General features: G+C 40.9%; 1 protein-coding gene across 4 annotated transcripts in view; it reads left to right on the top strand.

The window, feature by feature from the left end:
* Positions 1-22,403, top strand: part of LOC137345341 (alpha-1,6-mannosylglycoprotein 6-beta-N-acetylglucosaminyltransferase A-like) — a 172,819-nt gene that overhangs the window by 83,253 nt on the left and 67,163 nt on the right. For all 4 annotated transcript variants that reach the window (XM_068008841.1, XM_068008842.1, XM_068008843.1 and 1 more), the window contains exons 12-14: positions 5,313-5,462; positions 10,665-10,811; positions 14,989-15,105. In XM_068008841.1, the coding sequence (XP_067864942.1) occupies positions 5,313-5,462; positions 10,665-10,811; positions 14,989-15,105 (414 nt within the window). The remainder of the gene's footprint in view (positions 1-5,312; positions 5,463-10,664; positions 10,812-14,988; positions 15,106-22,403) is intronic.

A 22,403-nucleotide genomic window follows, 5' to 3' on the forward strand; every position in this document is an offset into this window, starting at 1 on the left:
CTTCTTGCTATCCACCCTGTCTATACCTCTCATGATTTTGTACACCTCAATCAGGTCCCCCCTCAACCTCCGTCTTTCTAATGAAAATAATCCTAATCTACTCAACCTCTCTTCATAGCTAGCGCCCTCCATACCAGACAACATCCTGGTGAACCTCCTCTGCACCCTCTCCAAAGCATCCACATCCTTTTGGTAATGTGGCGACCAGAACTGCACGCAGTATTCCAAATGTGGCCGAACCAAAGTCTTATACAACTGTAACATGACCTGCCAACCCTTGTACTCAATACCCCGTCCGATGAAGGAAAGCATGCCGTATGCCTTCTTGACCACTCTATTGACCTGCGTTGCCACCTTCAGGGAACAATGGACCTGAACACCCAAATCTCTGTACATCAATTTTCACCAGGACTTTTCCATTTACTGTATAGTTCACTCTTGAATTGGATCTTCCAAAATGCATCACCTCGCATTTGCCCTGATTGAACTCCATCTGCCATTTCTCTGCCCAACTCTCCAATCTATCTATATTCTGCTGTATTCTCTGACAGTGTCCTTCACTATCTGCTACTCCACCAATCTTAGTGTCGTCTGCAAACTTGCTAATCAGACCACCTATACTTTCCTCCAAATCATTTATGTATATCACAAACAACAGTGGTCCCAGCACGGATCCCTGTGGAACACCACTGGTCACACGTCTCCATTTTTAGAAACTCCCTTCCACTGCTACTCTCTGTCTCCTGTTGCCCAGCCAGCTCTTTATCCATCTAGCTAGTACACCCTGGACCCCATGCGACTTCACTTTCTCCATCAACCTACCATGGGGAACCTTATCAAACGCCTTACTGAAGTCCATGTATATGACATCTACAGCCCTTCCCTCATCAATCAACTTTGTCACTTCCTCAAAGAATTCTATTAAGTTGGTAAGACATGACCTTCCCTGCACAAAACCATGTTGCCTATCACTGATAATCCCATTTTCTTCCAAATGGGAATAGATCCTATCCCTCAGTATCTTCTCCAGCAGATTCCCTACCACTGACGTCAGGCTCACCGGTCTATAATTACCTGGATTATCCCTGCTACCCTTCTTAAACAAGGGGACAACATTAGCAATTCTCCAGTCCTCCGGGACCTCACCCGTGTTTAAGGATGCTGCAAAGATATCTGTTAAGGCCCCAGCTATTTCCTCTCTCGCTTCCCTCAGTAACCTGGGATAGATCCCATCCGGACCTGCGGACTTGTCCACCTTAATGCCTTTTAGAATACCCAACGCTTCCTCCCTCCTTATGCCGACTTGACCGAGAGTAATCAAACATCTGTCCCTAACCTCAACATCCGTCATGTCCCTCTCCTCGGTGAATACCGATGCAAAGTACTCGTTTAGAATCTCACCCATTTTCTCTGACTCCACGCATAACTTTCCTCCTTTGTCCTTGAGTGGGCCAATCCTTTCTCTAGTTACCCTCTTGCTCCTTATATCTGAATAAAAGGCTTTGGGATTTTCCTTAACCCTGTTTGCTAAAGATATTTCATGACCCCTTTTAGCCCTCTTAATTCCTCATTTCAGTTTGGTCCTACATTCCCGATATTCTTTCAAAGCTTCGTCTTTCTTCAGCCTCCTAGACCTCATGTATGCTTCCTTTTTCCTCTTAGCTAGTCTCACAATTTCACCTGTCATCCATGGTTCCCTAATCTTGTCATTTCTATCCCTCATTTTCACAGGAACATGTCTCTCCTGCACGCTAATCAACCTCTCTTTAAAAGCCTCCCACATATCAAATGTGGATTTACCTTCAAACAGCTGCTCCCAATCTACATTCCCCAGCTCCTGCCGAATTTTGGTATAGTTGGCCTTCCCCCAATTTAGCACTCTTCCTTTAGGACCACTCTCGTCTTTGTCCATGAGTATTTTAAAACTTACGGAATTGTGATCACTATTCCCAAAGTAGTCCCCTACTGAAACTTCAACCACCTGGCCGGGCTCATTCCCCAACACCAGGTCCAGTATGGCCCCTTCCCGAGTTGGACTATTTACATACTGCTCTAGAAAACCCTCCTGGATGCTCCTTACAAATTCTGCTCCATCTAGACCTCTAACACTAAGTGAATCCCAGTCAGAACATTCCACAAGGGTGAAAGGTAGGGGAACCAAGAACAGGGCTCATTGACCAGGAAGATAGAGATTATGATGAAACAAAAAAAAGAGGATGTATGATGCATGTCAGGTGAACTCATCAGGTGAGAACCAGGCCATATACAATAAGTTGAGAAAAGTGAAGAGGAAAATATGACTGGCAAAATTAGGACATGAGAATAGAATGGCAGTCAACATAAAAGGGAACCCAAATATCTTCTACTGGCATGTAAGTAGTAAGCGTGTAGTAAGAGGAGGAGTGGGGCCTATTCGGAACAGAGAGGGTAATATATGCGTAGAGGTGCAGGGCGAGGCTAATATACTGAGTAAGGACTTTGTATCAGTGTTCACTAAGGAAATGGAGATTGACAAATTATCAGTAGAAGCAGAGAGTAGAGGCAATGGAGAGGATAAGAATTGAGAGGGGGAGATACAAAGGTTGACAAAGCTTAGAGTAAATAAGTCACTGGTCCATATGGCTTGCATCCCAGGTTGCTAAAGGAGGTGGGGATGGAGATAGCGAAAGGGCTTGCCATAATTTTCCAATTTCCCTGGATGCAGGGGAGGTGCCAGATGATTGGAGAGTGGTAAATGTAAAATCCTTATTCAAGAAAGGGTGTAAGGACAGTCCTAGCAACTGCAGGCCAGTTAGTTTAACATTAGTGGTAGGAAAGGTTTTAGAAACTATAATCAGGGAAAATATCAACGGAGACTTAGAGAGGTTCGAGTTAATTAAGGATGGCCAGCATGGATTTGTAAAAGGCAGATTATGCTTGACAAATCTAATTGAAATTGTTGATGAAGTAACAGAGAGGATTGTTGAAGGGAATGCGGTGGATGTTGTTTATATTGATTTTCAGAAAGCATTTGATAAGGTACCACATAAAAGGGTGGTTAATAAAATTGCGGCTCATGGAATCGGAGGGTCAGTGTTCAATTGGATGAAAAATTGGCATATGGACAGAAAACAGCAAGTTGGTTACTTTTAAGACTAGAGGATGGTAGACCGTGGTGTTCCCCCAAGGGTCAGTGCTGGGACCACTGCGTTTTTTGCTATATATAAATGACTTGGATCTTGGAATACAGAGTAGAATCTCAAAATTTGCTGACAACACCAAACTTGGAGGTGCAGCAAACTGTGAGCCTGCAACAGGACATAGATAGGCTAGTATAATGGGCAGAGGAATAAAAGCAAAAAGTGCTGGAAGTACTCAGCAGCTCTGGCAGCATCTGTGGAGAGAGAAGCAAAGTTAACGTTTCAGGTCAGTGACCTTTCATCAGAACTGGCAATGGTTAAAAATGTAATCGGTTTTAAGCAAATAAAGCAGGGGTGGGGGAAGGAGAACAAAAGGGGAGGTGTTGATAGGACAGAGGGCCAGAGAGATTAACTGACAAGGAGGCCAGAAGGCAAAGGCAAAGAGTGTGCTAATGGTGTGGTGAAAGACAAAGCATTAGTGCAGAGAGGGTGTTAAATGACACAATAATGGACAGCCCTAGCCAAAAGCTATGGACAGAGAGGTGGCAGATGGAATTTAATACTGACAAATGTGAGCTGATGCATTTTGGCAGAAGGAATGGGGAGAGGCAATATATATTTAATGGCACAGTTCTAAAGAGTATGCAGGAACAGAGGGACTTGGGAGTGCATATGCATCGATCTTTGAAGGTGGCAGGACAGATTGAGAGAGTGGTTAGTAAAGCATATATGGGATCTTGGGTTTCATAAATAGAGGCATTGAGTACAAAAGCAGGGAAGTTAAGCTGAACCTCTATAAATCTCTAGTTAGGCCCCAACTGGAGTATTGCATCCAGTTCTGGTCACCACACTTCAGGAAGGATGTGAGGGTCCTTGAGAGGGTGCAGAGGAGATTTACCAGAATGGTTCCAGGGATGGAGGATTTTAGTTACAAGGTTAGTTTGGAAAAGCTGAGTTTGTTCTCCTTAGAACAATGGAGATTGAGGGGAGATTTAATAGAAGTGTACAAGATTATGACAGGCTTAGATAAGTTAGACAAGAAAAGCTGTTCCCATTAACAAATTGTACAAAGACTAGGGGACAGAGATTGAAGGCTTTGGGTATAAGATGCAGGGGGAATATGAGGAAGCACTTTTTTACACAGCGGGTGGTAATGACCTGGAACTCGCTGCCCACAGGGGTGGTGGAAGCGGAGATGGTCACTGACTTCAAGAGGAAATTGGATGGCCGCTTGAGTGAAATAGACTTGCAGGGCTACAGGGATCGAGCCAGGGAGTGGGACTGACACCATGGAGAGCCGATATGGACGCGATGGGCTGAATGTCCTCCTTCTGTGCCATAAACGACTCTATAAAACTCTATGGACTGGATTTTGTGCAGGAGGCGGGGCTCCCAGCACCAGGTCGAAAAGGTGGGGGAAACCCCACCTCTGCATTTTTTCAGCCTCTGGTCCTCTGCTGTCAAAGTTTAAGGAGGCGGGATCCCCTTTAAAAACTTAATTGGGATGGGGTTCTGCCCCTAGAAGCTGCCAGCTTCTTCAGGTTACAGCAGAGGCCTTGGACCCTGGAGAAGAGGTAAGTGAGGCGGGGTCGCCAGGGCCAGTCCGGAAGGCTCTAGCAAGTGGGGGGTTGGGGGTGGACATTCGGTCCACAAATTGCCCACAAAGATGGAACCCCCGCCCCCAAGCCCACAGGGAGGGCGGCACGTTTTCCAAGGCATCCTCCCCATGCAGTGGAGGATCCCCTCCTCCCCCGCCACCGTCACTGATAAGATCCCAGCAGCGGTGGGAGGAGGCCCTCAAGTGGCTGTCAATAGGCCACTTAAGGGCCTCAATTGGCCTCTGGGCAGGAAGGCCGTCGTCGGCCTTTCCCACCCCCAGGTGACCTGGAGCCGGGAATCCTGGCACGGGTTCTGTGGCAGGCGTTTCTGCCCCGATTCTTCGCTGTGCCCCCCCACCGACATGAAACCCGCCGTCGGGATGAGAACAAGATCCAGCCCTGTGACTCTTTGCTAAAAGCTTATTATTTGATCTTAAGATAGGAAATAGGATTGGAAGAGTCTTCAGGCATTTAGCAGATTAATTATTTCTTATAAGTTATATTAATGAGACTTGTTTGAATTTTTTGAACTAAAGCCTATGTTGGCTAAGGTAAGGAGTATTCTATTTCTAATTATGCCTCCTGCTTTTCATAGGATAAAACATCTTTTCTGGATATTGTCAGAAAATATGCTGAAATCCATGGCACTTTTCACAATGAACATAGTGTCCTTTTACCCAAGTATGTAATTAATCATGGAATCCTCAGTGGGCGTGACCTTCACCTCTTACTAAGAGGGACTAAGGTTTGTTAGATGTTAATCTATAGTAAAGTAATTGGTTATCACATTGATGGACACAAGTAGCAGATTTATATGATTGTTTTTTGGAACATTTAAGAAAAGACAAAAGTACAATCTTTTAAGTTAGGGATATTAATTCATCAATGTCTTTAGGAAACCATGATAGACACAATGACGGAAACGTAAAAGAAAAAATAGGCTGGGATAAGATTTAGAGTGGGTATGTGAAAGGTCTCAGAGAGGGGTTGAGTCTCTGCGTACTTGAATGAAAAAGACAGGCTAAACAGTAACTAAAAGATAAATAATAATAGAAATGTTTAAAGATGAAACTGGCAAAATACAATAACATAAAACAGTCTATGAAAGCAAAGACTGATACTGAGATATTGAAATTAACAGCAAGCATATATGAAATGTTGATAACATGGTGTGCAATGTAGCAATTATTGTGACAAGTGTTTGAGTAAATAATTGCATTATTTCATTACTGAGTTACGCCAAACAATTAGAGAAAATCCTAGAAGATAGCAAGAACTTGAATTTATAAAATGAAGTGGTTTAATAATTTAAAACATGGTCAGTGCATGTTTGAAGGAAGTAATGGATTGTTGAAGGGAACAATTCAGAAAATTCACTTACCAGACCTGTGGTTCAAGTTTAATTATTTCAGTGCTTTACTCCATACATTTGAAACTAGGGTATTGGCTAATGTTGATTCCAATGGAAGGCTCCTTTGGCCAAATACTAAGATGGTCAAATAGAGCATAAGAGATTGCTCCTAACTCATAACCAGTTGGCAAGAAACATATGTAACATAATATACTCACTCAGTACTGTTCTCAGCTGTCCTCATCTGAGGTATGTAAGGAACTTAACATGTTGGGGAATCAATCACATACTGCTTCCAAACAAGAAAATGTCAGTTACATCTTGGACAAAATGTTACAAAGGTAATGTGCACCTCAAATAGTCTTAACTAGTTTTTTGATTTTGGACTCTATATGTGTACATAGAGATGCAAGGCAGCTAATGCTACCTATGTGAATATCCAAGTGGTGATCTTCCAGAGGGAAATACGTTTATAATACATTGTAGCCCCACTTCTCTGACCCATGCTCCCTCTGTGGATGGCTTTCTGCTGGGAATGCAGGATGTGTTATTGACTCTATATTGTGCCATTTGGGCATTCTACCTTGAAAAGGTCATTAATTAATGCATTGGGAAAGCTTCAGGAAAGAGAAACTAGGATGATTCTGTGGAATCAGACAGCTGATTTTTCTTTCATTGGTGAAGAGAGAATTGAGAAAATACATCATCCAGGATTTTAAAATGCTGGGAGGAATTGATAATTTAGATGTGAGCAGGTTATTTAATTTGGAATGAGTACGGAATTAGAGGACATAAGTATAAAATTAAATGAGTCTCAAAGGTAAAAGAATTTTTCTTTTCCTTCTGAGTAACAGGTGACTGAGTGGACTATTGTTGAACCAATTGACATTTTATCTATTAAAACCTTTTTTTAAAAAAAGGATGAATGAATATCTGACTGGAAATGAGATTGAGGGTTAATAAGGAACATAAGAACTAGGAGCAGGAGTAGGCAATTCAGCCCCTCGAGCCTGCTCCACCATTCAATACGATCATGGCTGATCTCATCTCTGCCTCAACTCCACTTTCCTGCCCGTTCTCCATAACCTTTCAACCCATACTAATTAAAAATCTGTCTATCATCTCCTTAAATTTACTCAACGTCCCGGCATCTACCGCACTCTGGGGTAGTGAATTCCACAGACTCACGACCCTTTGAGAGAAGTTATTTCTCCTCAACTCTGTTTTAAATCTGCTACCCCTTATCCTAAAACAATGACCTCTCGTTCTAGATTGCCCCACCAGAGGAAACATCCTCTCTACGTCTACTTTGTCAATCCTCTTAATCATCGTACATGCCTCAACTAGATCTCCTCTCATTCTTGTAAACTCCAGAGAGTAAAGGCCTAAACTGCTCAATTTCTCTTCATAAGACAAACCCTTCATCTCTGGAATCAATCTAGTGAACCTCCTCTGAACTGCCTCCAATGCAACTACATCCCTCCTCAAGTAAGGGGACCAAAACTGTACGCAATACTCCAGTTGCGGTCTCACTAATGCCTTGTACAGTTGCAGCAACACTTCCCTACTTTTATACTCTATTCCTTTCGCAATAAATGCCAAAATTCCATTTGCCTTCCTTATTACCTGCTGTACCTGCATACTAGTTTTCTGTGATTCATGCAGGAGGACACTCAGATCCCTCTGCACCGAAGCACTCTGAAGTTTCTCTCCATTTAGATAATAATTTGCCTTTCTATTCTTCTGATCAAAATGGATAATCTCACACTTATCCACGTTAAATTCCATCTGCCAAATTTTGGCCCATTCACCTAACCTATCCATATCCATTTGTAAATTTCTTATTTCTTTATTGCAACTTACTATCCCACCTATTTTAATGTCAGCTGCAAATTTAGCTACAGCACCTTCTATCCCTGCATCCAAATCATTAATATAGATTGTAAATAGTTGGGGCCCGAGGACCGAACCCTGTGGCACCCCACTAGTTACATCTTGCCAACCAGAAAAAGACCCATTTATCCTGACTCTCTGTTTTCTGTTGGTTAGCCAATCCTCTATCCAAGCTAATAAATTGCTCCTAACCCCATGTGATCTTACCTTATGTATTAACCTTTTGTGCGGCACCTTATCAAATGCCTTCTGGAAATCCAGATAGACTACATCTACAGGATCCCCATTATCCACTTTGCTTGTTACATCTTCGAAGAACTCTAGCAAATTAGTCAAACATGATTTACCCTTCATAAAACCATGCTGACTCTGATGGATTGCATGTTGACTTCCTAAATGTCCTGTTATTACTTCCTTAATAATGGATTCTAACAATTTCCCCCAACGACCGATGTTAAACTAACTGGTTTCCTACTTTCTGCCTCCCTCCCTTTTTGAATAAGGAAAGCTTGGACAGATGATTAAATGTTGAATAGAATGTGTAAAGTTCTTGAACTACTGGGGCCCTGAAAATGCCATGCCAAGGAAAACGACTGGTCAAGATGTATAATGCAATATGTTGGACAGATATTTTGAAGCATGTTCAGTCTACTTTTTGGGGATTGCCAGGGAAAAGTTTTACAGAACATTTCCTCGAGAGAGATGTATGATAAAACAAATTATATATTGTTTATGGAAGGAAAGAGCATATTGACCTGAATAATCTTTTCTCGCTCCATACTTTCCTGAAACCAGTAAAGTATCAGCTTGGCTCGGCTAGCAGTACTCATCTCTAAGTTAGCTGGTTTTGGAATCAAGCACATAACACTGAGAGAGTGCTGTATAGCCAGAGGTGCCTTCCTTAGACCAAAACTCCATCTATCTGTTCCACTGGCTCAAGTGCAGGCTGGAAATCCTATGGCACTATTCAGAAAAGAGCAGAGACCTCTTTCAGTGCCCTGGCTGGCATTCATTCCGCTAGCAACACCATTGTGAGCAGATTCGTTAGTGGGATGTTGCTGTGTGCAGAATAGCAGCCAAGTGTCTACATAACCACATTCACTGCACTTAGAAGGAATTCACTGTCTGTGAAGTCTTTTGAAACATTTCTATGAGATTTGATAAGGTAGGATATAATAGTTTTTCTTTCACATATGTCTTGATCCTAATGGCTGGAAAGAGGAAAGCTCCAGGTAGCCAATTTTGATCAGTTTTATATTAAAAACATTATTTTACAACAGATACTTAGCCATACTTACCTTAATATTGAAAATAACTTCATGAAGAGAACTCAGTGGTACAATGGATTAGCACATTGTTATTTTCATTTTTGGGACATGGAATTAAATCCAGCCTAATTTATTTATTTTTATTTCGGTTGGGACTCTTTTTAAGTATTTTCTTTTTTCTATCCACTCCTGGTTGAAAGTCTGGGAAAGTAGGTGGCTATTGTATAACATCTCCCCATGGTGGTGGATTAAGCAGGTAGAAAATCTGAAGTACCAACACTTTGTGTCCAGATCATGAATGCAGCATAAAGGTATATTTGAATGACATTATAATTCTTTGAGACTCTCCAGAGAACATTCGAAGAGATGTCATGGAGATTCTAAATTCTGTGATTTGAAGTCCTCACTGCTCATTGTGTGCATTTTCTAAGGGTTGGGGTGTATGACAATTTGAATGCTTAAGAATTGAAATGACTTGCTTCTACTGGGAAAATGTCTGCTTCCTTTTCTTTGCTACGAATATGATTTTGTTTTCTGAATATATTTTCAATAATTGAGAATTTTACCAATAATCTGTATACAATCATTATCTTAAAGTTTATCTTGTATTTTAAAAAAGTGCATCATCTTCTAAAAGTACATTGAAATTGAGTTAGCTCAAGGTGCAATGATGTAGATTGTATCAATGGTACGAGTACAGAGTTCATTTGTTTACAAACACTCTGGTTGAATCATATAATTGTCACTTCAAGTTGTGTTGCCAAATACTTTTTCAGGAACATAGTGCACCTTTAGTCGATCTGATTGCATTTACTGAAAACCTCTGCCTGATTCAAGCCTTTTACTAGACTGTTGACTGATAGCAATTAAATTGTCTTTCTTTTTTTAAAATTTATTCTTGCACAGAATCTCACGTAGTATAATCAAATTAAACGTTCAATTTACTGATTGAATTAATTGAGAATTGTCTTATGTATTTGTAGATATTAGAGGAACAATATATTTGTCCCTCCAAGTTTATGCATGTTTGAAGACTGATGTATATTTGGTAATATGCTGGAGAGATTAAAATGCTCATGATTGTAGAAACTCTGCATCCATCCCCTCCATCAGGGGACAATCTGACCCATGTAGCCCAAGGTAACAATTTAAAGCTATTGTTGTTTCCTTGATGTTTCTTCAATTTCATAATGGTTATCAATCTCTCATTGATTGCACAACTGTTTCTCAATTAGGCCACTTCAAATACCTCCCCGCCCGCACCCCTCCCCCATCCCCATCTACCTGTTGTGCTAATTCCATGCCTTAAAGAGACCAGAATTTCTACTAAAGAGCCCCTCTCAATCATCTTACTGGAAAAATGTGTATGAATTGTTAATATGATGAAAGTGATGAGTGAAGTATTAATCTGTAAAATACTTGTTTTATCCTTTAGGTTTTTGTGGGACTTGGATTCCCCTATGAAGGCCCTGCACCTCTAGAAGCAATCGCAAATGGCTGCATATTTCTGAATCCAAATTTTAACCCTCCAAAGAGCAGGAAAAACACTAATTTCTTTAAAATGAAACCAACTTTCAGAGAGGTGTTGTATACAAAACTCAGTTTGAATTATTCATTTTGAATTATTCAGTTTGAATTGTAGAGTTGTTGAATTAGAATTTTAACTTGCCATTTATGAAGTTTAAATTATAATTATAAAAAGTTAACTGTACTGTTATTAGAAAATGTGTTTTAATGATTACTTTCCTACTGAAAAGATTGGACACTAATTTCATATATCTATATATTATATATAAATCTCAAAGCTATTGCATATGGGTAGTCAATACAATTTGAATTTTTTTTAGGACAAACTGGGTTGGGGTGCGAATAATACAACTAATATGTGGGATTGGGGAGGAGAGAGGAATAGAGGATCAGGGAGGTAGAGAGAAGACCACAGATGAGGAAGGGAATGCTGAGAAGGGGGAATTCTGTTCAGAGGAGAATAGTGACGTGAGCATTGGAGGAAGTGAAATACAGCCAATGGGGAAAGGGTGGTTGTGGATGAGAAATGTATTTGGAGGAGTTGCTATAAAAGTGGAAATTAAATGGGTCACCTGTGAGGGGCCAATGCAGCAAGTGTGATATTGGAGGTCGAAAGGATTAGCAGCCACTGGGTGGGTTGAAACAGGAAATGCAGCCAAAACTCTCAGCTTTGGGACAGGTGGGGATGTGGTAGGAATATGGGATTGGTGTAGGATTAGTATAAAGGGGTGGTTGATGGTCGGCACAGACTCGGTGGGCCGAAGGGCCTGTTTCAGTGCTGTATCTCTAAATAAATAAATTAAATAAATAAACTCCGTCACTCTACATAATTCTTCAGATCTCCCTCAATGTCGTCACTCTTATTTCTGCTTAGTATATGGCCAAATAGCTTTGTGCTGTCAGTAAATTTAATACTGACACAGATAGTTCCATATCATTCACAAGGATATATATAGATAGCAGGTGTCCTAGAACCCTGTGAAACTCCACTTCTTACTTTTTCCCAGGCAGAGCATTTTTCCATTTATTACCACATCCTATGTTGCCAGTTAATCTGAATAATTTGTAACTACTCCATTTGCATTAAGCTATTTTGCTAATAAATGAACGTTCTCCTACATTTTGTGCTAAAAGAGTGATAGTTGGTCAAAATCTTAGACATATTTAATCACTTTTATGTTTTAACTCCTGTGCTCCAGCATAAAGCATATTGAAATATTAATTAGCATTAGCTAATATGATTCAAGTGTGTTATAATTATTGAGTAACAGAATTTAATTTCTTTTGTACGTCAAGTTTGTATCTCAGTTTCCATATCTGGCTATTTGCAAAACAGAATTTAAACTCGATAGCCAAGCATAAGCTCTGCAGAATAGAACAGAAATTAGGAACATAGTACCAAATTAACAGGAATGGTCCATTCATCCCCTCTAGCAGTGGGCCGAAGGGCCTGTTTCTATTTTGTACGACTCTATGACTCTATAACTAGATCATGACTGATTTGTATCTTAACCCCATTGCTCTATTGGGTAGTATTAAGATCTGAGAGGAAGTGTCAGTGCTGCCTGGGCCTTAAAGGGGTGAGCCAAAAAAATGCTCCATGAGAACCAGAAGATCACATTTAAAAAAACAAATAATGGAATAAGATTTGTATAGTGCCAGCTTCTGATGAATTGTGTTAAGTTTTTCATTTCATTTATAATAAGGTACTAAACACAGCCTCACTCCCTAAATATAAGGACTAACAGCATCTGCAACAAGAATAGAAGCAACAAAAATATTTTTTCAATTCAAAAAGCCAAAAACAAAGATCTTTCTTAACAATACTAATCTTTCCCTTAAGCCATTAGCACTGAAAACAATAATACCAGATTTTTCTGGGACTAGTATTCCCCTGCACTGTGCATGGCAGTTGAGCAGGAAATCTGAGGACATGGGTCTCTGTCACTCATTATATGTACTTTACTTTGATGTACCACCTGAAAAGCCATTACAGGAAATTCTGTCGCAATGCTGTTCAGGCGCAAAAACGGGAGCAGGATTATTTCTCATTTTTCAGAGCTAAACCCCCCAAAAAATTGCTCTTTATATAGAATGGTTCAATTCTGATCTTTCTAATTTGTCCATTCCTTCAATGATCTAATGAAATAAAAGTGATGGAATGTCATTGTGCTGGGGGGAAATCAGTCTTAATATTAGTAAGGCTGGTACAACTGAAGCCATTTTCGCCATTTTTTGAAAAGTTTACTTTTGTTTTCTTAGGTGATTGGCAAAAAATAGAAAGTTGTTGAAAGGTGCAAGGTGCAAAAAGTGGTCCAAACTCTGCTTCTGAAAGATAGGCTTTTTTAATATAACTAAACGCAGGGTTAGATTTGGTGCGGGAATGAAGAGCCAACTTCGGTACACAAGTGGTGACTGCAATATGAATAATTCAACACCTTTGGTTTATGAATACTTTCACTTAAATTGGAGCCATGCCATTTGGTTGCTGATAATTAAAAACAGTTTCCTATGAACTGGCAAAACTTCCAAATTGTCACCTTAAATACCTTATTAATTTCCTCATATACACAAGCTTGCTTCTCAGACTGATGGGAACTCTCTAATATCCCCCATGTCCCTAACAGAGAAATAAGATGCCAGTAGTCCTGAGACAATGGCCGTGAAATTGGGTGCCGTAGCCCCGAAGTCCGACAATGGTGCCGGCCACTTCCAGCGCAGCCTGCACGACACCTCATACTGGGTAGGGCTCTAGTGTGCTATGCCTTGCCAGAAGTGTCAGAAGAAGTGCTATCATGATGTCAGACAGCCGTTCCTTACACTCTTTTAACAGACTTGATCTGCATGTGTGCATTGAATGCCAATGCCAATCACTGACAGCTGAATATGTGTTCAGCAGCACAAGGGACCTCCCCACAACCAGTGTTGTTTAAAGGGTCAGCCACCCATTTGAAGATGAAGTGTTTTTGACTTAGTTCTGCTTAGGTAAAGTCAGTGAAAGTACTGTAGATTGCGTTGGGAGGTGTTTTGGAGATCTGCATGTATCCAGGAAGGCAACAGGATTTGGTGACCCAACACTGCACAATATAATAGGGGCTGTGGTTGCAGTGCCTCTGGGTCTGCAACATGACCAACAAATGGAGTGAAAGATGCAGAGAGGGGAAGTTCTGCAAAGAGGGAGGAGGAGGACCGTGCTGCACAGGAGGCCCTACCCACCATGGGTTTTTTGAGAGCACTATCCTACCTCCACCTCAATTAGGAGCAGTGCCTGAGGTGACTCAGGTCCAACAAGGAGATGTTCACAGAATTTGCCACCTCCTTCAACCCTACGGGAGCCTCACACCAACAGGCGGGCTGTGCTGCCAGGATCCATTCTAGGCTCCCTTGCTCTGGACAGGCTGTCCAAGAGGACTTGCCGGGATTCTGGTTTCCGTAAAGCTACTTCCTTTACTACCATGGATCCACGATGCCCCCTGTTAAAGAACTCGTCTGCAACCTTGCCCTCTGGTGAGGTTGCACACACGCTGCCCTTTCTCCCTTGACCTGGTTGCAGCCCACTAGTGCTCGGTGACCCACCACATGCTGATCCCAATTCTGTACTAGCGTTTAAAGGTACACACAGTGCCAGTGTCTGAACTAGTGGCTGTCCATGTGAAGTCATTAAACTTCTTCCAGCACAGCTGTCAGGCCCTCCAGGAATTGACCTCTCTGGCCTCCTACTCCCTTTGGGAGGGTGTACCTTGAGGGCCACCTTCCCCATCCCGTTCCCACCCCCCACTCTCTCCTCCTGACCACCTCCATGATTAAAGCCTGCTGAGCTGCATCCATGATGCAAATCATGACCCCCGTGCCCAGAAAAGTGCACCAACCAATTTTTAGCCAATTAATCTGTTTATTCAACGTGAGCATTTGGTCTGATTGTCAATGAAGTGATGTCTTGGATGAATCTCTTCCTCCTCTTGCTAAATCACTTATAAATGAGGATTTTCTTGAGAACTGAGCGAGTGGAGTGAGAGCACTCAGCGTTGCTTCAATGATTTTCCATTTCCTCGTCCTACAGATACATTTTGCAGCAATTTCACATATCTATACAAATCGGTATTAATGTCCTACTCTCATCTACAATTGTCTGTTATGAAAATCAGTTAAAGTAAAACAATTTTGAAGTAAAACAACTTCATTAAAATATCAAGTTTCTATACTAAAAACCCGATCTTCATTTCCACTAATAGCTTTCATCTCAGCATCCTTATGCAGAAGTTTATATTGGGAAGCCCCACGTTTGGACTATTGACATTGACAACCCCAGTGATGTAAAAGAAGCAATGCGTCAAATAATGGAACAAAAGGTAAGTGGGAAAACACTTATTAAATCATGTCACACATTTACACTTTATTGTCCTGAGCTTGTACTAGTAATTTTGTAATATAATGACATTTACTTAAAGCTCAGTACCCCCTGCTCTTCCTGGCCCCACCAAAACAAATTAACCAAGAGATCTTGTCTAATATGCTCCTGTCCCACAAAAAGGCCCATCCAAGGCCTTCCTCCTCCCCCCAGGCTCTGATTGTCAGCCAACTCAGCATGGGAACCATCCAATTTCACATCCTCCCACAACCAGCAAGCTGCAGCGGGGCACCTACTTGGTACTCACAGATAGTTGTCAGCATTAAGCTAAGGCCCAGGCCTCACGCTGACAAGAATGGGCAGATGGTGGCAGCCCTCCAGTTTTTTCCAGGTTTAGTAAGTGGTCGAGCCTCATCCATCTCTTTGATGAATAACCTTGATAAAATGATGGGCAGTCAGTAAGAGAGAAAAGCAGCTTTTTTCTTACTTTCCAATTTTGATGCCAATCTGCATGGATCTTGAGAGTCAGGAGTATTTGCGGGGCAATGGGAGCAGCTCTGAAGTGCATGGCTCTGCATTGGGAGAGATTAGCACCACCAAGCTCACAGGGAAGTTTCCGGGTTTCCCTGCTCGACTGGGTGAAATCTAGGCTCTCCACAATACTTAATGTCTCTGAAAACAGAAAGGAAAGAAAGTTTAATTGTAATCACTCCACAGCTGCTTGAAATTCTGGAATTTTGAAATTATTACTTGGGTTACATTTTAAAAGTGGACCAAGAGAATGGATGTAAATAAGATCAGATTACTTGGCATGCTGGGTGTTTACTTGCTTATTTATCCTGCAGTATTTATTTAATCATAGTTCTTGTGTGCTATTCCTCATGGTCTGGATGGAACGAGGATTTGTACCTGTGTCATTTATACAGGACTTTTGTCTTACTCATAGCTGAATTGAGCTAAATAATGCTCATTATGTAAAATGGTATCAGAAGGTTTGATGTCAATTGTATTTTACTTTTGGGAACTTCTGAATGCAAACCGTGCAATGAAGCTGCCTTTAGAAAAAAAAACTAAAGTGGAGAACTTACGAAGGAAATAAGAGGGGCAAAGAGAAAGTCTGAGAATAGATTAGCAGGTGGCATAAAAGGGAACCCAAAATCTTTTATAAACACATGTATAGTAAAAGGGTAGTTAAAGGAAAGTTGGGCAGATTAGGGACCAAAACTGTCATATAGAGGTAGAGGGCATGGCTGAAGTACTTTACAACTGTATTCACTAATGAAGAGGATGCTGCCAATGTCACAGTAAATCTAATGCCTGTAGTCACAAAACGTTGAGACAATAATCCATGACAAAATTAATTTTCACTTGAAAAAAATAGGATTCTTAAATAACAACCCACATGGATTTGTTAAAGGCAAATTCTGTTTGACTAGCTTGACTGAGTTCTTTGAGGTACCGGAGAAGGTTGAAGAAGCTAATGCAGTTAATGTTGTATATCTCGACTTTCAAACAGTGTTTGCCAAAGTACCATGTAATAGACTTGTTAGCAAATTTGAAGCCCATAGCATTACAGGGGCAGTGGCAGCATGGTTACAAAATTGGCGAAGGGATAGAAAGCAGAGAGTAGTGGTGAACAGTTGTTTTTCAGACTGAAGGGACATATGCAGTGGTGTCCCCCAGGAGTCGGTATTAGGACCACTGTGCTTTTTGATATCTATTAATGACCTGGACTTGGGTATTGCTATCAACGCTGGACTTTGCAACATGATTGTGTTTTAAAAACTGTGATTTTTAAAAGTTTGAGATGGAGTCAGAGAAGTCAGTTGACCTCACATCCACCCTGCTTAAAGACAAGACAAGACAAGACAAAAATCTTGGTTACCAAAACAACAAATATCCAAGATCAAAGAATTTTTTGAAAAAACAAAAAACAGTGGTGTAACACCTGAAGAACAATGGTTTCACCCTCCCAGATTTTCAGATCATAAACAAGGAGTCAGTGATTCTGATGATGTGAATGCGCATGGCAGCTGCGAACACCTGGAAACAATGAACAGCCGGGTGACACTCTCGAAGCAAGACTTCTGGACTTCGCATTTTGGAAAAGGATAGTGAGCGATTTACTTCTGATAAATTTAACAGATTTTCTGAAAGCAGACAGGCTGTATGAAAGGAAGACAACCAGTGGTGGCAGCCTCAAAGGTGAGAAAGGGGGTGTTTCCGCTAGTGTTCAAGTAGAGCTAGCCAAAATTGAGTTGGAGAAGCTAAGATTGGGAAGAGAGGAAAAAGAAAGAGACAGATGATTACAATTTGACATGAGAAAGCTTGAATTTGAAAGAGAAAGGGAAGAAAAAGAAAGGGAACAAGAATTGTGAAAATTGATATTAGAATACAAAGGGGGAATGGAAAAGCTTAGATTCTGTGAACAGGGAGTGACAGAAAGGTGTGAGGATGAATCTTGATTGAACTCCTGGTTTTGATTTGGCAAGGAATATTCACTTTGCCTAAATTCAGTGAGGAAGGAATTAAAATGTACTTTTTGTCCTTTGAAAAATTGCTACAAAGTTGCAATGGCTGTAGAAAGTTGGACAATCCTATTGCCAAGTGTTTCAGTAGGAAAAGCATTAGAGGTATATTCAACACTTTCGGAGGAACAGTCAAGTGATTATGAAGTGGTTAAAACTGCAGTTTTCAATTCTTATGAGTTGGTACCAGATGCTTACAGGCAAAAATTCAAGAATTTAAGCAAGAAACAGGACCAGACATTTAGAGAATTTGCTAGGGAGAAGGAAATGATATTTGGTCATTGGTATTGGTCCATGAAGATTGTGCAAGATTTTGAAAGACTTATGGAAGTAATCCTAATGGAGGAATTTTAAAATAGTATCCCGTCAGGAATACAGTCCTACTTGGAAGAACATAAAGTTCGTAAGATAAAGAATGCCGCAGAAATGGCAGCTGATTACAAATTGACCCACAAAAGCAGTAGTTACAGGCCCCAGTTTGAAAACTTTCAAAGAAGTTGGGAAGATCAGAGGGTAGATAATGAAAAGAGATTCGGTTTTAGTGAGAGAAAGAGTAGAAGATACAGGCAACCCTCAGAGTGGTTAAAAAGATAGTCAAGAGACTAAGGTTGAGCCAAAAGAACCAACATGTTATTTTTGTAATAAAAGAGGGCATATAAAATCAGGATGCTGGAAGTTGAAAGGCAAGGATCTGTGCACATGGACCCAAGGTCCCTCTGTCTCTGCACACTCTTTCAAACTGTGCCATTAAGCCTATATTGCCTCTCCCTATATTCTGTCAAAAGCATCATCTCATGCTTCTCTGAATTAAATTCCATCTGCCACTTATCTGCCCATTCTGCTAGGCTATCTATGTCCTGTTGTCGTCAATTTGTATCATCCTTACTGTTTGCCACACCTCCAAGTTTGGTATCATTGGCAAATTTTGAATTTTTCCAAGTTATTTATCAAAAAAAATCCTAGCACTGAACCTTAGGGAACACCACCATCTACCATCCTCCATTCTGAAAAAAAAACATTTTACCATGACTTGCTGTTTTCTGTCCTTAAGCCAATTTTTTATCCAAGCTGACACTGACCCTCCTGAGCCGCAATTTTATTTACCAGCCTTTTATGTTGTGCTTTGTCAAATGCTTTCTTACAATGGATCTTGTCTATATGGATTTTATTTCCTTCATTAACCTTCTGTTACTTCATTAAAAAGTTCAATTAGATTAGTCAAGCACAATCTGCCTTTTACAAATCCGTACTGGGTCTCTTTAATTAATTCAAACCTTTCCGAGTGCCTGTTGATTTTTTCTTTCCCCCTGATTATTGTTTTTAAAACCTCACCCACCACTGATGTTAAACTGACCAGTCTGTAGTTACTAGGAATGTCTTTACACTCTTTCTTGAATCAGGCTGCATTATTTGCAACTCTCCAATCCTACGGCACCTCCCCTGTATCCACAAAAGATTGGAAGACAATGGCAAGCCTGTCCACTATCTCCACCCCCACTTCCTTTACCAATCTGGGATGCAAACCATCCACACCAGGTGACATATCCATTCTAAGCATAGCCAGTCTTTCCGGTACATCCTGCCACTCAATTTTCACCCCATCCATTACCTCTCCTTCCTCCACTTGGACCGATATTTTACAAGCATCCTCTTCCTTAGCAAACACTGATCCAGAGTACTGAAGTATATTAGCCCTGCCCTGTGCTTCTAAGTATATATCATCCTCTTTGTCCTTAATCGGCCCCTCCCGCCTCTTACTACCCATCTACTATTTGCATGCCGGTTGAAGATTTTTGGGTTCCCTTTTATTTTCACTGCCATTCTATTCTCATATTCTCTCTTTGCTAGTATTGTTTTCCTCTTCACTTCCCCTCTCAACTTATTGTATTTGGCCTGGTTCTCGCATGAAGAACTCACCTGACATGCATCATACACCCTCTCCATCATATTCTCTAGCTCCTTTGTCATCCAGGGAACCCTGACTTTGGTTCCCCTACCTTTTACCTTTTTTGGAATGTACCTAGCCTAAACCTGAAACATCTCCTCCTTAAAGGTCACCCATTGTTCCGTTATTGTTTTCCCTATCAATCTTTGTTTTCATTTTGCCCTGGCTAGATCCCCCTTCATCCCATTAATGTTTGCCCTCTTCCAAATTAGAAGTTCTGCTTTACATTGTTCCTTGCTCTTCTCCATTACTAATAAACTTTATTGCAGTGCAAGGGTCTGAAAGCGTTAATCTTAAGAGAAGGTAAAGAATACCCCCCGCCGTGATGGTGTAAGAGATCCTGTGAGAGAGCCTCGAGAACAGATACAGAGTGGCTTTTGGAGGAGTCACACAGGCTAGTGTAGAGTGTATATATTACATTGGCTGTCCCTCGCAGGCCAGGATGATTGTCTTCCATGAGTCTGAAGACTGCTGATGAGGCCAATTCGGGATCTACAGACTTTATGGCACCTAGGGCATTTGTTGTCATATGGCTTGTCTGGCCATGTATTATTAGTTCGGGTCATGGCTTGTTCTTTTTGTTGCTCTCGTTTTTCCTCTTCATTTTGTCGTCGTTGGGTCTCAAAATGCTGGGACCTGAGCACTACAGAGAGTCAAGACTCTGCCAGAGAGCTCGCCCAGTGGAAAGAGAACCCACACAACACAGCACAGCTCACCATGCCGCCCAAAGACTACCAGAGTGAGAAAGAGAAATGCAGCAAGTTCCTGCAGGCGTTCTACACAGACAGAGAACTCGGGAAGAAGCAAGTCCAACTAATTTGTCAGGCGCAGAGGCAAGAATGCATCTATGTCTGCCAAAATTGCGAGCAAGGTTGTCTGCAACAGAGCCCCAAGGGTAAGAGGATGAAAATCATCTTCGAACACAGAAAACACTTTACCATAGTGAATGATTTGCTGATCTATAACGAGAGACTGGTGATTCCAGAGCCACTCAGAGTAGAGATGTTGGAGAAAATACACCAGGATCATATGGGCATAACTAAATGTAGAGCACAGACTCATGCATCCGTGTGGTGGCCAAGAGTCTCGAAGGGTATTAAAGGACTGATTTCAAATTGTGATGTATGTGCAGTTAACAGACTAGATCAGAGAGAACCTCTAATTTTGACCCAATTCCCAACTAGACCATGGGAACGGTTGGCGATGGATCTATTCTTCCTTGATGGGAGATCCTATCTAATTATAGTCGATTACTTCTCAAGGTGCATCGAGGTTAAATGGATGTACACAACAACAACTAAAGCAGTCATCAGAGTTTTAAAGGAGGTTTTCGCAGCACATCGTTTACCTGATCAGCTAGTATCCGATAATTGACCACAATTTGCAAACGATTACTTCATGCGCAAAAATGTGGATTTGTTCATCTAACAAGTTCTCCTAGGTATCCACAATCAATTGAAGAAGTTGAATGAGCAGTCAGAACTATTAAAGCTATGTTGAAGAAAAATCAAGATTTCCAATTAGCACTTCTAACCTACAGAACGACTCCAATATTATGCAGATTAGCACCATCCGAACTCTTAATGGGAAGAAAACATCGAACGCAATTTCCAATTCTACCCAAGAAATTACTTCCAAGGTTAGTAAACAAGGATTATCAGAGCGTACAAGACAAAGAAAAGTCTTATCGAAAGAAACAAACCCATAGTTATAACAGGAAATACCGTACCAGAAACCTACTGAAGTTGTCAGAAGGGAAAATGGTATGGGTACAAGACCAAAACAGAGAAGGAGTAATTCTCCATTAAGAGGTGAATAAACAGCGATCATATTTACTAAGAACTCAAGAAGGTACTATACAAAGAAATAGAAGGATTCTTATTCCTTTACAGCAAAGATGTCAAATTGTCATACATTTAGACGAATCAGATATTAAACTGGAAATTTAGAAAGCACTGAATACTACAAACCTTAATGAAGACTATCCAAGTCAAGATACAAGAGATCAAAGAAAGTACACCAATCTTCCACATCTGACAACAAGATCAGGGAGAGTTGTGAAGCCTTCTGACAGATTGAATCCATGAAGTCAGAAACTTGGGGGGAGATGGGGTAATATGTAAATAAAAAAGTAATGTGTGTAAATATGTATTTGGATAAAGATTTGGGAGATGTAGTATAAGGGTCTGAAAGGGATAATCTTGAGAGTATGTAAAGAATACCTCCCACCAGGATGATGTAAGAGATCATGTGAGAGAGACTGGAGAGCATATACAGTGTGGCTTTTGGAGGAGTCACACAGGCTAGTGTGGAGTGTATATAGTTGTAATGTAATAAAGATTAATGTTTAATTACTACAGGATAAGAATCTCTCTGGCTAGATTAAATACACAGTGGCAGCATACCAAACATACATAACATATATATGATACGATGATCACTCTTACCCAAGTGTTCCCGCACGGACACTTGGCCCACCTCATTTCCCAGCATCAGATCCAGCAATGCCTCCTTTCTAGTTGGGCCAAGAACATACTGATCAAGGATGTTCTCCTGAACAGATTTCAGAAATTCCTCCCCATCCTTACCCTTTACTCTAACATTATCCCAATGGATATTTGGTTAATTAAATTCCACAATATCACCACTGGATAGTTCTTGCACATCTCTGTGATCTCCCTACAGATTTGCTCCTGTATCTCTCTCTCACTGTCTGGAGGCCTATAGAAAACCCTCAGTATTGTGATCATATCCTTTTTGCTTCTCACCTCTAAGCAAATGGATTCTGTCCTCGCCCCATCAAAAACATCCTTTCTTCCCAACACT

The sequence above is a fragment of the Heterodontus francisci genome, chromosome 2, assembly GCF_036365525.1.
Source record: "Heterodontus francisci isolate sHetFra1 chromosome 2, sHetFra1.hap1, whole genome shotgun sequence".
Taxonomy (NCBI): Eukaryota; Metazoa; Chordata; class Chondrichthyes; order Heterodontiformes; family Heterodontidae; genus Heterodontus; species Heterodontus francisci.